This window comes from Lissotriton vulgaris, chromosome 6, assembly GCF_964263255.1.
Source record: "Lissotriton vulgaris chromosome 6, aLisVul1.2, whole genome shotgun sequence".
In the NCBI taxonomy this organism is placed as follows: Eukaryota; Metazoa; Chordata; class Amphibia; order Caudata; family Salamandridae; genus Lissotriton; species Lissotriton vulgaris.
In genome coordinates, this window is record NC_141694.1 from 1,679,976,746 (window position 1) to 1,679,989,370 (window position 12,625).

A 12,625-nucleotide genomic window follows, 5' to 3' on the forward strand; every position below is an offset into this window, starting at 1 on the left:
CACCGTCGCATTCACGGCACGTGCACTGCGCGCCGTCGACACTGCGGCCTGAACGTCGATGTTTAAACCCAGGTTTTATCAGTGTCTTTGTTAAAGAAGCGTTCCCAAGGCGAAGAACGCAAAGTGTCGAACTAAGTCTGAGAGAGATTCTGATAAAGACGCTGACCCGTGTAATTGCCGGTAATGGCCGCTCCGTGCCCCCCTCCGCCTCTGGAAGCCCGCCAGATGCCTGGCGCGCGGCCCCCAGGGACGGAGAGGCGCGCGGCGGCGGGCGCGCGGCTGCTGTGCACGGGGCGCAGCGGGCTCCAAAGGCAGCCGGGGTACCAGTGACCTTTCTGTTGTCTCCCAGGGCCTCAGGAAGAGCAGCGAGTACAGCAGGAGCAGAAAGACCATCATCCCACGCTGCGTGCCCAACATGGTGTGCCTGCACAAGTACATCACCTCCGAGGAGGCCGTCTTCCTGGTGCTGCAGCACGCAGAAGGTCAGTCCGCGCTTTCTTTCTTGCAGAAGAACACCGCGTTCCTCGTCGAGTTTAAACCTCATCTGTTCCTGTGGCTGAATTATGTGTGCTAGCTTTCTAGCTATTGTACGAAGCACCCGGGCATATGCCTTCCAATTAAAAACAGCAATGTGTCCAGTTTGGTTTCTGTCCAGTACTATATACCTCACAATTTATTTCACCTGGGAATTTGAACATATCTGTCTTCACAGGCACAAAGCAGCCTCATACTATGGGATGCATTCAGTAAGAGCCCTGGGGACTGGAATCGCACCGGTTGAGTGTGTGGGTGGGAACAACTATGCTGGGAGGGGAGTCCCTTTTAAGGATGGTTTCCCTCACACACCAGAGGTGTCATGCTTCATCATAGGGATACCGCCTCGCGTCACAAACCTAGTCATGGCCCGGTCTACAACCCCCTCGCTGCGAGGGAGGAGCTCAGGGATGTATTCAGAAGAGGGGTATTCATAAACCCCAATGTGAGCATGGTGTGTGGTGGAGAGAGTGCCGTGCTACAAAAAAAGTGATTAAAACTAGTAAAGAGGATGGCCAGACATAGTTTATTATTGTTACCTAGTGCTAAGATTAAAAACATTTTGTGGATAGTGTAACTGCCAACATTAGAGGCAGTTGTACTAGAGAGTGATCAACATGTTTCAGCCTCTTGACCTATAGGAGTGTCATAGCTTTCATCAGGATTTCTTACTAGCTACTGCTACGCGTGAGTGAACAAAATAATTAGGTGATGAAAATAAAATTGAAAAGCGTCGGTGTGTAATACTGAACCAGTGATCCGGCAGTTCTACAGATTCACTGGTAAACTCTGCAACAATCCCGTTTTATATGTCTGGTGGACACACGCAGTCGGTTCCACGGTCGAGCTGAGTGGTTCGATGGGCGTATGTACCTAAGGCTACCAGCCAAGGACAGATGTGGTATAATACCGGACAGTTGCAGGTTTTACCGGTGAATCTGTTGAACTTCCAGATCACTGGTTTAGTATTATACACCTACACTTTTCATTTTTATTTTCATCACCTAATTATTGTGTTCACTCACGCTTAGCAGTTGCTACTAGTAATAGATCCTGATGAAAGCCATGACACTCCAATAGGTCAAGAGGCTGAAACATGTCGATCACTCTCTAGTGTAACTGCCTCTAATGGTGGCAGTTACACTATCCACTACTTGTTTTTAATCCTAGCACCAGGTAGCAATAATAAACTGTATCTGGCTAACCTCGTAGCTAGTTTTAATCACTATTTTTGTAGCACTGCCCTCCCTCCATTACACACCACGCTAACACTGGGTTTTATGAATAACCCTCTTCTGAAAACATCCCTGAGCTCCTCCCTCACAGCGAGGGTGTTGTAGCTGCGTTACGACCAGGTTTGTGACCTGAGGAGGTATCATGACACCCCTGGTGTGTGAGGGAAACCGTCCGCAAAAGGGACTCATCCCTCCCAGCATAGTTGTTCCCACCGTTCCCACTCGCACACTCACCGGTGGGATTCTGGACCCGAGTGCTTGTAGTGTGAAAATATTATTAGGATTGGGGAGTTTGCCCTCGCTGGTCAATTAAACCTCCTCAGGCCCCCCCTGTTGTATTTGTTGTGCATTCAGTAAGACCTGGCATTTAAGCCAACATCATTTTGCTTTGTAGGTCTTTTAAACATGTGATTATAGTAGAATGGTTCAGTATGTTCAGTATGTTGAGCGCTCCCTGCCAAAAACTCAGTTTTCCATTAGGTAAATTAGTGTAGAACATGCACTCCCAATACCCAACCTTCCATTCTTTTAGTTGGTAAATTTGTGTAGAACACTCTCCTCCGAAAACTCATCCTACCATGCTTCCGGTTGGTGAATTAGTGTACATCACTCTGCTGAAAACCAAACCAGTCATTCTTTAGGTTGGTAAATCAGTGGAAAACGCTCTCAGTGGAAAACGTAAACTAGCCACTCTTCTGGTTGGTAAATTAGTGTAGAACACCCCCTGCTGAAAACCCATTCTTCCATTTTTCTGGTTGGTAAATTAGTGTAGAACACTCTCTGCTGAAAACCCAACTCTCCATTCTTCAGGTTGGAAAATCAGTGTAAAACACTCTCAGTGGACTCTTCTGGTTGGTAAATTAGTACAGAACGTTGCCTTCTGAAAACTCAACCAGCCACTCTTTAGGTTGCTAAATTAGTGTAGAACTCTCTGCGGAAAGCCCAACTTTCCATTCTCGGGTAGGTAAATTAGTGTAGTATTCTCTCTGGGAAAAACTCAACCAACCACCGTTTAGTTTGGTAAATTAGTGTAAAACGCTTCTACGGAAAACTCAACCCAGCCACTCTTTAGGTTGGTAAATTAGTGTAGAACACTCTCTGCAGAAAACTCAACCAGACACTCATTAAGTTGATAAATGAGTGCAAAACACTCTCTCCTGAAAACACAACCATCCATTCTTCTGGTTGGTTATTTACTGTAGAACACTCTCTGTTGAAAACTCGAGCCACCACTCTTCTGGTTGGTAACTTAGTGTAGAACACTCTCTGCTGAAAACCCAACCTTCCATTCTTCAGGTTGGTAAATTAGTGTAGAACGCGCTCTGGGGAAAACTCAACCAACCACCCTTTAGGTTGGTAAATTAGTGTAGAATGCAGTCTGCTGAAAACCCAACCTTACATTCTTCAGGTAGATAAATGAGTGTAGAACGCTCTCTGCTGAAAACTCAACTCGCTGCTCTTCTGGCTGGTAAATTTGTGTAGAACACTCTATGCTGAATATTCAACTGGACACTCTTCTTGCTGGTAAATGAGTGTAGAATGCTCTCTGCTGAAAACCCAACCTTCCATTTTTCCGGTTGGTATATTAGTGTAGACCACTCTCTGCTGAAAACTCAGCTTTCCATTCTTCATGTTGGTAAATAAGTGTAGAACGCTCTCTGTGGAAAACTCAACCAGCCACTCTTTAGGTTGGACAATTAGTGTAGAACATTCTCTGCTGAAAACCCAACCTTCTATTCTTCAGGTTGGTAAATTAGTTTAGAAGGCTCTCTGCGGAAAACTCAGTCAACCACTCTTTAGATTGGTAAATGAGTGTAGAACTCTCTCTGGGAAAAATTCAACCAACCACTCTTTAGGTTGGTAAATTAGTGTAGAACACTCTCTGCAGAAAACCCAACCATCCATTTTCCAGGTAGGTAAATTAGTGTAGAATGCGCTCTGCTGAAAACTCAACCAGCCACTCTTTAGGTTGGTAAATTATTGTAGAACGCTGTCTGCAGAAAACTCAACCTTCCATTCTTCAGGTAGGTAAATTAGTGCAGAACGCTGGCTGCTGAAATCGATTCTTCCTTTCTTCAGGTTGGTAAATTAGTTTAGAACGCTCTCTGTGAAAAACTCAACCAGCCGCTCTTTAGGTTGGTAAATTAGCGAGACCACTCTCTTCTGAAAAACAACCTTCAAGTCATCTGGTAAGTAAATTAGTGTAGAACCCTCTCTGCGGAAAACTCATCCAACCACTCTTTAGGTTGGTAAAATTAGTGTAGAACTCTGAGGAAAACTCAACCAACCACTCTTTACGTTGGTAAATTAGTGTAGAACTCTGAGGAAAACTCAACCAACCACTCTTTACGTTGGTAAATTAGTGTAGAACTCTGAGGAAAACTCAACCAACCACTCTTTACGTTGGTAAATTAGTGTATAACTCACTCTGCTGAAAACTTAACCAGCTACTCTTTAGGTTGTTAAATTAGTGCAGAACTCTCTCTGGGGAAAACTCAACCAACCACTCTTTAGGTTGGTAAATTCGAGTAAAACACGCTCTGTTGAAAACCCAACCTTCCATTCTTCAGGTAGGTAAATTAGTGCAGAACGCTGGCTGCTGTAACCCATCATTCCATTCTTCAGGTAGGTAAATTAGTATAGAATACACTCTGCTGAAAACTCAACCAGCCACTCTTTAGGTTGGAAAATTATTGTAGAACGCTTTCTGCAGAAATCTCAACCAGCCACTCTTTAGGTTGGTAACTTAGTGTAGAACGCTTTCTGCTGAAGACTCAACCTTCCATTCTTCCAGTTGGTAAATTAAGGTAGAGCTCTCTCTGGGGGCATACTCAACCAAGCACCCTTTAGGTTGGTACATTTGTGTAGAACACTCTCTCCGGAAAACTCAACCCGCCACTCTTCAGGTTGGTAAATTAGCGGGAACAGTCTCCGCTGAAAACGAAATCCTCAGTTCTTCTGGTTGGTTAACTGAGTACCACTAAATTCGGTATTAGCACACGTGTTAATTACAGCGCTTAGAAATGGCAGCAAGGCAGTAGAGAACGCTATTCAGAAAGGCAAGTTATTATAATTACGATTACTTGCAAGACAAGAAGACCCAGAATACAAAGTGCAGCCGACTGAGAAGCCAGGGCTGGCTGCTGGTGCTGCGCATGTCATGAGGGTCCACGGCTGTTCACGCCATTTTAAACTTTCAAATGTGTGTTGGATGGAGACCGAAAAGTAGGAAGCAGTGAGCATGGAAGACGCCAGCAACTGATGAAGAATGATCGCTGGTTTGTCTGACCTTCGGTAGCATTAGCAGGAATTGTTTGCAATCTGCTTTCTACGGCTCTGATTTGGCAGAAAGTGAGACCTGCGTTCTACCCGCTCCAGGGACCGCACTTCCCTCTCTCTGTCGCTGTTTGCCAAGAATCCATGTTCACGTTAGGGGCTCGTAGCAAGAATGGTAAATAGCGAATCCCTCAAGAGTTCATTAATTGCTTCTTTTTGTTCGCAGCAGAATATTTGCCTGACACTTAGCTCCGCGCAGCTCTGTCACTAGTGATTTGGAAGGAAAACGCCAGTGGGTGATACATATGGGTTCACAGAAGAACTACAATCGCTTGCCTCCCAGTTGCTTCCGGATCGCCCGCTGCATAAGCAGAGCAAGTTGCCGGTGCCATACAAAGTTTGTGTTTTCATGTGTCTGCTGGCAACTGCCTCTGAAAGCACTTCTCCCATCTGTAGCAGTTGCAGAATGTTTCCTAGGAGAGCCAAGTAACCTGCAACAAGGTCATGCCTTCTGTGTTCATTTATTGAAGAACAGTCATGAGAGCATGATGTGAATGTTTATGCTTGTGTGCGTGTGTATAAGAGTAGGTTTTCATGTAAATGCACGCATAAAAAATGAATATGTAGCTCTGGAAGCTCCCACGCACACTTTCGCGCATAGCTGGAAGCAACACTTGTGTTGCCATTAAACAAAGGGTGAGAACGCAAAAGACACACAATTGATGGACGGAATGCAGGACAAATCAAAACATCCACCCTAGTCAAGAGATCTGGTTTAAATCCATCCTTCTTTTGCTCACCATGCCACCCCAGTTTGGACCTGGCCTTATGCAAATCAGTTTTGACCCTGTGCCTCATGGGAACAGTCCAACCTGAACTGCCAAGCCAGGTCCTCCCTGGATCAGAAACATGCATCCTAGTACCGGTTTTGGGGTTTCACCCCTCCTCAGGCAGGATAGCTTGATTCCAGTGGCACAGTGAGCCCAGGACCCACGTCTGCTCATACCTGGCGCACATGGGGGGAGAAAGCAAAAGACACACAATTGATGGACGAAATGCAGGATAAATCAAAACATTCACCCCCAGTTAAGAGATCTGGGTTAAATCCATCCTTCTTTTGCTCACCATGCCACCTCAGTTTAGACCTGGCGATATGCAAATCAGTCTTGACCCTGTGCCTCTATGAACAGTCAAACCTGAACTGCCAAGCCAGGTCCTCCCTGGACCAGAAACATGCATCCTAGTACCGGTTTTGGGGTTTCACCCCTCTTCAGCCAGGGTATCTTGATTCCAGTGTCTGTGAGCCCAGGACCCACGTCTGGGCATACCTGGCGCACATAGGGCGAGAAAGCAAAAGACACACAGTTGATGGATGGAATCCAGGACAAATCAAAACATTCACCCCCAGTCATGAGATCTGGGTTAAATCCATCCGTCCTTTGCTCACCATGCCACCCCAGTTTACACCTGGCCATATGCAAATCAGTCTTGACCCTGTGCCTCATGGGAACAGTCCAGCCCGAACTGCCAAGCCAGGTCCTCCCTGGACCGGAAACAAGCATCCTAGGACCGGTTTCGGGGTTTCACCCCACTTCAGCCAGGATAGCTTGATTCCAGTGGCACAGTGAGCCCAGGATCTATGTCTGGGCATACCTGGCGCACTTAGGGCGAGAAAGCAAAAGAACCACAATTGATGGACGGAATGCAGGACAAATCAAAACATTCACCCACAGTTAAGAGATCTGGGTTAAATCCATCCTTCTTTTCCTCACCATGCCACCTCAGTTTAGACCTGGCCATATGCAAATCAGTCTTGACACTGTGCCTCATGGGAACAGTCCACCCGAACTGCCAAGCCAGGTCCTCCCTGGACCGGAAACAAGCTTCCCAGGACCGGTTTTGGGGTTTCACCCTTCTTCAGGCAGTTCCAGCTGGACTGTTCCCATGGGGCACAGGGTCAAGACTGATTTGCATATGGCTGGGTTCAAACTGGAATGGCATAGTGAGCAAAAAAACGATGGATTTAGGCCCAGATCTCTGTACTGGGGTGAATGTATGACATTGTTCTGCATTCTGTCAATAAACTTGTTTTTGAATTTGTCACCCGAGTGGGACAGGTATGCTCAGACGTGAGTCCAGTGTTCTCCATGCCACTGGAATCAAGCTATCCTGGCTGATGAGGGCTGAAAGCCCGAAACCGGTCCTGGGAGGCTTGTTTTCAGTCCAGCGAGGACCTGGCTTGGCAGTTCGGGCTTGACTGTTCCCATGGGGCAGAGGGTCAAGACTGATTTGCATATGGCTGGGTTCAAACTGGAATGGCATGGTTTAGCAAATAAACAATGGATTTAGGCCCAGCTCTCTGTACTGGGGTGAATGTATGACATTGTTCTGCATTCTGTCCATCAACTGCTGTTTTTGCCATTAAACAAAAACATTCTGAAATTGCACATTCTGTAAAATTTTGAGACTCCATATTATGTGGAAATTTGAATGGTAGAAGATGGATGTTGTTGTTGTTGCAGTTTTATATAGCGCGGACTTGACCCGAAGGTATCGGAGCGCTTTACATGAGCACCAGTTGCGTTACAGACGGACACATTCATTGTTTTTTTGTTAGGCGCGTTGAAATTAAGTGATTTGCCCAGAATCACAGGATGTTGAGCATCCCTGCCGAGACTCGAACCCTGTTCCCCAGCTTCGAGGTGGACCTCTCTAGCCGTTAGGCAACATCCTCTCAATTGGGGTTTCGAAAAAGTTTAGCTAGCTCGTTCGGCTATTTTCTCCAAAAGACTTTCAGCCAGTCCTATGTCTGTATTGAACATCACTTTTGGATTCTAGACCTTGTAGTTTTGCTTTTCTCAAGTGTAGAACACATAAAGGTGATGGATGGAAATGCTTGAATCATTCAGAACTACTGATAATTATTCTGGGTGTGTTCGATTCCTCCCTTTGCCGTTCATCTGTTCCAGTACAGACAGGAACCAACCATATGCAAATGAGTCTTGGTACCACCCCTTAACGTACAGTCCAACCCAAACTGTTAGGTCACGCCCCATTTGTACAGCAATGCAGGTATCGCCAGATGTTGTTTTTGTCTTGTTGTTGCCCCCATCTTGAGAAGCAGCTTGAGTACTAATGGCACAGCAAGCTTTGTGCCACATGCCTGTGGCACTTACAACAGTGGCTGTTTGTTATGTCCAGTCAAAGTTTTTTTGTATAGAAGATTCTTATAGTAGATTTTCACCGCTGATAAGTTGATTTAAAAAAATGCACAGTTTACACATTTAGATTCAGTTCTGTTTGCATACTGTGAGATTTGTATGCATTTGTGTTTTCGTGCATTATTAATCTGCAGAATGTGGGGTTTACACTTGATTCTACATGTATACATGGATATTGTGCAGATTTATTTAAAGTTAAAAGTGTTTTTCTCACCTTTGTTAACTAGACCTCAATTAGGGCCTGTCACCCATTTTATCCAGGATTGATTCCTCGGTGCCTTTCCCCTTTGCCCACCTCTCTCCTTACTTTTACTGCAGCACACACTCAAGCTGAGATCTACTATTTTATTTCCAATGTTATTGTTTATGATGCTGTTGATGAACATTCCCTGGATCGGTAACAAACTGCAACTATAACCCCAAGGCCCTTCCGCTGGTTCACTGAACCTTAATCATTCATGTAACACGTTATTGTTCATGTATCTAGTTTGTTCCACCATCTAAGAAAGGAATTAGCATAGAATGGATAGAATTATTATTCTCTTAGTGGGATAGTACTTAAGTGCTGAGGCAATATGAAGTTTATTAAGAACTGTGCTCTCATTTGCTTAGAAGTATACATTTCCATTACACTACAGTGATTCTGCAGGTCTGTTCATTTCGTTTGTGGGAATTATGCATAAAACCCTCATGGGTGAGCCAGAAATCTTTGCTATGCTTCGAGGGATGCTGCCCTCTTCTCTCTTGATTGTGCTACTCACTTGGGACTTCGAATAATTTTGATGTTGTACTTCTCTGTACTGCTATACTTGCTGAAAACCTTCATAACATTAACTCTGTGCCACTTATTTTTGCATTTTTGTAATAAAATCATGTAGGTTGGGGTATTCACCTTCAGCTAGTTATAACACCACAATCACTACTAGGTCCAGTCAAGTCTCAGGAAATTCATTCTTGCTCAACCCTTGGTAGCTTAGCAAATGTGCAGTCAGGCTTAACTTAGGAGAAGGTATGTGTAATGCATTTAATACCACCAGAACATTAAATAAGTAAAAGTAAAATACCCAACATAATAAAAATTCAAAACCCAACACCAATTTATAAAAATAGCGAATATTTATATGTTAAACTTACACCAAAAGGGCAAAAAGTTTAAAGCGCCACTCGCGGCTATCTGATCTTTCTGGGCCAGTACAAAGTCAAAGTTTTAGGCCGACTGCGATGGAGCACGGGTCGGATAGGCAGAGGGCTAGGTCTCTGTCAAAAGTTTACCTTCGATTTACTCTTTTTCTTGGAGCTTTTCATTCATCGACAGGCTTATAGGCGGGTCCTTGGGCTTCTTGGATCCGTAGCTCAATTCAATGATAGTGGTCTGCTACAACGTGATGACTCGGTGAGGCTCTGGAAGTCTTTGTCCTCAACGGCAAGGAGCTCTGTAGGTTTCAGCAGGACAAACCAGCTCTGTCAGGCTAATTCACAATATCGAATGCGGCTGCTTGACTTTCAACGTTGAGCCAGTCTCCTCCTGGAGATTGTCTACAAATCTTTGCAGAATGTTTCCAAACTTTCAGATCGGGTTGTTATTTAGTTCCTTTGGGGGAAAATAAGGGCCCAGTAGCACCAGCCCAGGGTTCACACCCTCTGGATTGTCTCTTGGTGGCTAGGACTCAATTTTTCACAATGCACCTGGGCAGTCCAGGAAAGATCCAGTTGCAGCTGGTCTTCAGCTGAGGTGATCCTCTCTTTGGCTTTGCAGGTGACATCTTCCAGCTCTGTTATACCTGTTGCTGATCAGGGAGGCCGCTCCTTTTCCATTGAGTCAGGCACAGTCCTTTCTTTGTGGAGCCTTGTGAGTTCAGCAAGTGCAGTCCTTCTAAGGGCGAGCCTTCTGTGCTGCAGTCCAATGGTCAAGCAGGACAGTCCTCCTTCTTCTGATATTCCAGGCAGAGTGCTGAAGAGCTCCAGCAGGTCTCCGAAATATTTTCGCCATTCTGGGCTGGCAAGAGGGGGGGGGGCACCCCAACCAATATGTGTTAAGTTACCTCCCTCTGCTATGACCACTTCCTGCGAAGTGTAACATATTTTGGACCCAGAATGCACTGTTTTCTGTAAAATCCCAAAATGTAGAAAATCTCTCCTTGGTGTGTGTCTGTTTAACCCAACCCAAAGGTGTGGCTAACAACTCACTACACTTCCCTTCCAGCCTCTCTCCTAAACTGATTAGAGAGGCTCCCATTTGACTGGGGATGAAGGAAGTGTGAGCTGACTTGGGTCTTGTGACATCTGTTCTCTTACCTTTGTAGCCATCTTATCTCCCCAGTGCCCTTCTTCCTGGCAGTAATTCTTCTCCCATCAAGTGGTTGTATTATTTTACCCCCTCTTCACACCTACTCAGGGATCAGCTTGGCTCAGGCGTTCAAAGGCTGACCAATCAGCAGAGGCTTCTACAGAGCTGCTTTTGTTAACCTCAGGATCGTAAGTTCTAAAACAACTTATCTGTAATAGTTATACTAAATCTGACCTTGAAAAGTTGTTGGATGTATTGTAACCATTATTTTGATACTTTGAATGAAATGGCTACCTAGCTCCCAAGCAAAGATAGACTTTATTACGTTTAATAAAGTGATGGTTTTATAAAAGCCTATGGGGCTAGCAGCACAACCACAGGGAAAAACAACATTGGCTGTTTTTCCCTACCAGGGCATACAACACATCTTTTATGTTATCACTGTTTTTTATAACAATGCACCCTTCACTTGGGGCACCTAGGACAGACCTTAGGGGTGACTTATAAGTCATTAAAAGGTAGTTTTGGGCTCTGGAAGTACTTTCAATTCCAAAGTCAAATTTGAAAATAGTTTCATTTTAAAAACAGCTTGCAAAGCAAGCCTAGCTTTAAAATGACACCAGATACCATACAAGAGCACACTTAAATGCATTAAGTTCACTGGGGTCTTTAAACCTACATTCCCTATACTAGGTACTCACAGTTAGGTTGTCTTGGCCAGTTAGAATTATACCACTTGCCATATATCTGTAGAGGACAGAGCACCGGCCCTGGGCCTGGTTAGCAGAGCCCAGGGCACTTTCCAAGTAAGTAACCACCATTATCAGCCAAAAAATGGGGTGATCAGGGCAAAAAGAATGACATCCCTTTAACTAATCCGCTGATCTAGAACCCTGTTATTGAGTGAGCCCTTTACTAAATTGACTGTTTTCTGAGATTTTGAAGTTTTGGGAGGTGCCTCAACTCGGGACACATTACCTTATGAAATTGGAATTTAACACCATTTCCGATTCATCAGATTGTGGGCATTATGTTGAGGTAAATATTTGGGGTGCCAAAAGTTTTGAGGCCTCAACACCCACAATACTGAGTGTCACATACCCTGAGAGTTGAACGTAGGCCCCAACAGAGAAAAAGATGAGCATAGAGGCAGAAGGTGTTACAAAGTCTGCCTAACTCCTGTAAAATGGCATTAGCCACAATAAATCTAGTTTTACCATGACAGTAACTATCTGCCACTTTCCTCCACCGGTGTAGCCCCTAGAAACCATCACTCAGCCGCAGGTAGCTATTGAATCATGGTCAATAGCCATATTATCTGAACTGACTGGAACCAAGTGTGTTTGTTTTTTTCTTATTCCAGATGTTATCCATGCCTTTATCCACAAAATACTAATAAACGTTGCCTATTAATATATCTTCTGAAGGTGTATATCTTTACCCTAGGAGAAGGTGTATATACCCGAGCAAATAACAGTTATTCTGCCCAACACTAACTCAGGTTATTGACACCACATGAGGCAAAAAAGTTTATAGCTACCAATCTTAAATTTGTAGCCTATTAATTTTAATACAGCCCTTTTGTGAGAAAGTGGATTATTATTTGGGGAGGGAAGCTATCCACCCCAAGCAACAATGGGCCAAATGTCCACATTTTAGGAATTGCAAATTCCTAATTGAGAATCGCTATTCCTAATGTATGAATCCCATTCAGTTTCATTTAGCGATTACTAATGGGGTGCAATTGACCTAGCTTATGAATATTAATGATGTTTGTCACAATTTGCGACCCACTAGGAATCGTGGCCATCATAGGGATGTGGCCTGTTAGGGTCAGCAGACCACAATGTCTGTGATTGTATTTTAATAAAGCTAAGTTTTTTTTAAAATGCAGCCCCTTTTCCTTAAAGGAAAATGAGATGCATTTAAAAAGAAAAAAAATAACTTTGAAGTTTCATTGTTTAACAGTAAACAGTGGTCCCTTGAACAACTGCCTGCTCTTCAAAAATATTTGTTTCATCATTTACAAAGGGGAAGGGACCCCCCCCTGGAGATCTCTTCCCATTTGCAAA

The 12,625-nt window shown here is 44.4% G+C and overlaps 1 protein-coding gene across 1 annotated transcript in view; it reads left to right on the plus strand.

The window, feature by feature from the left end:
- Positions 1 to 12,625, plus strand: part of RPS6KC1 (ribosomal protein S6 kinase C1) — a 518,969-nt gene that overhangs the window by 339,762 nt on the left and 166,582 nt on the right. Inside the window, exon 11 of the mRNA XM_086927875.1 lies at positions 350 to 482. Coding sequence (XP_086784001.1) covers positions 350 to 482 — 133 coding nt within the window. The remainder of the gene's footprint in view (positions 1 to 349; positions 483 to 12,625) is intronic.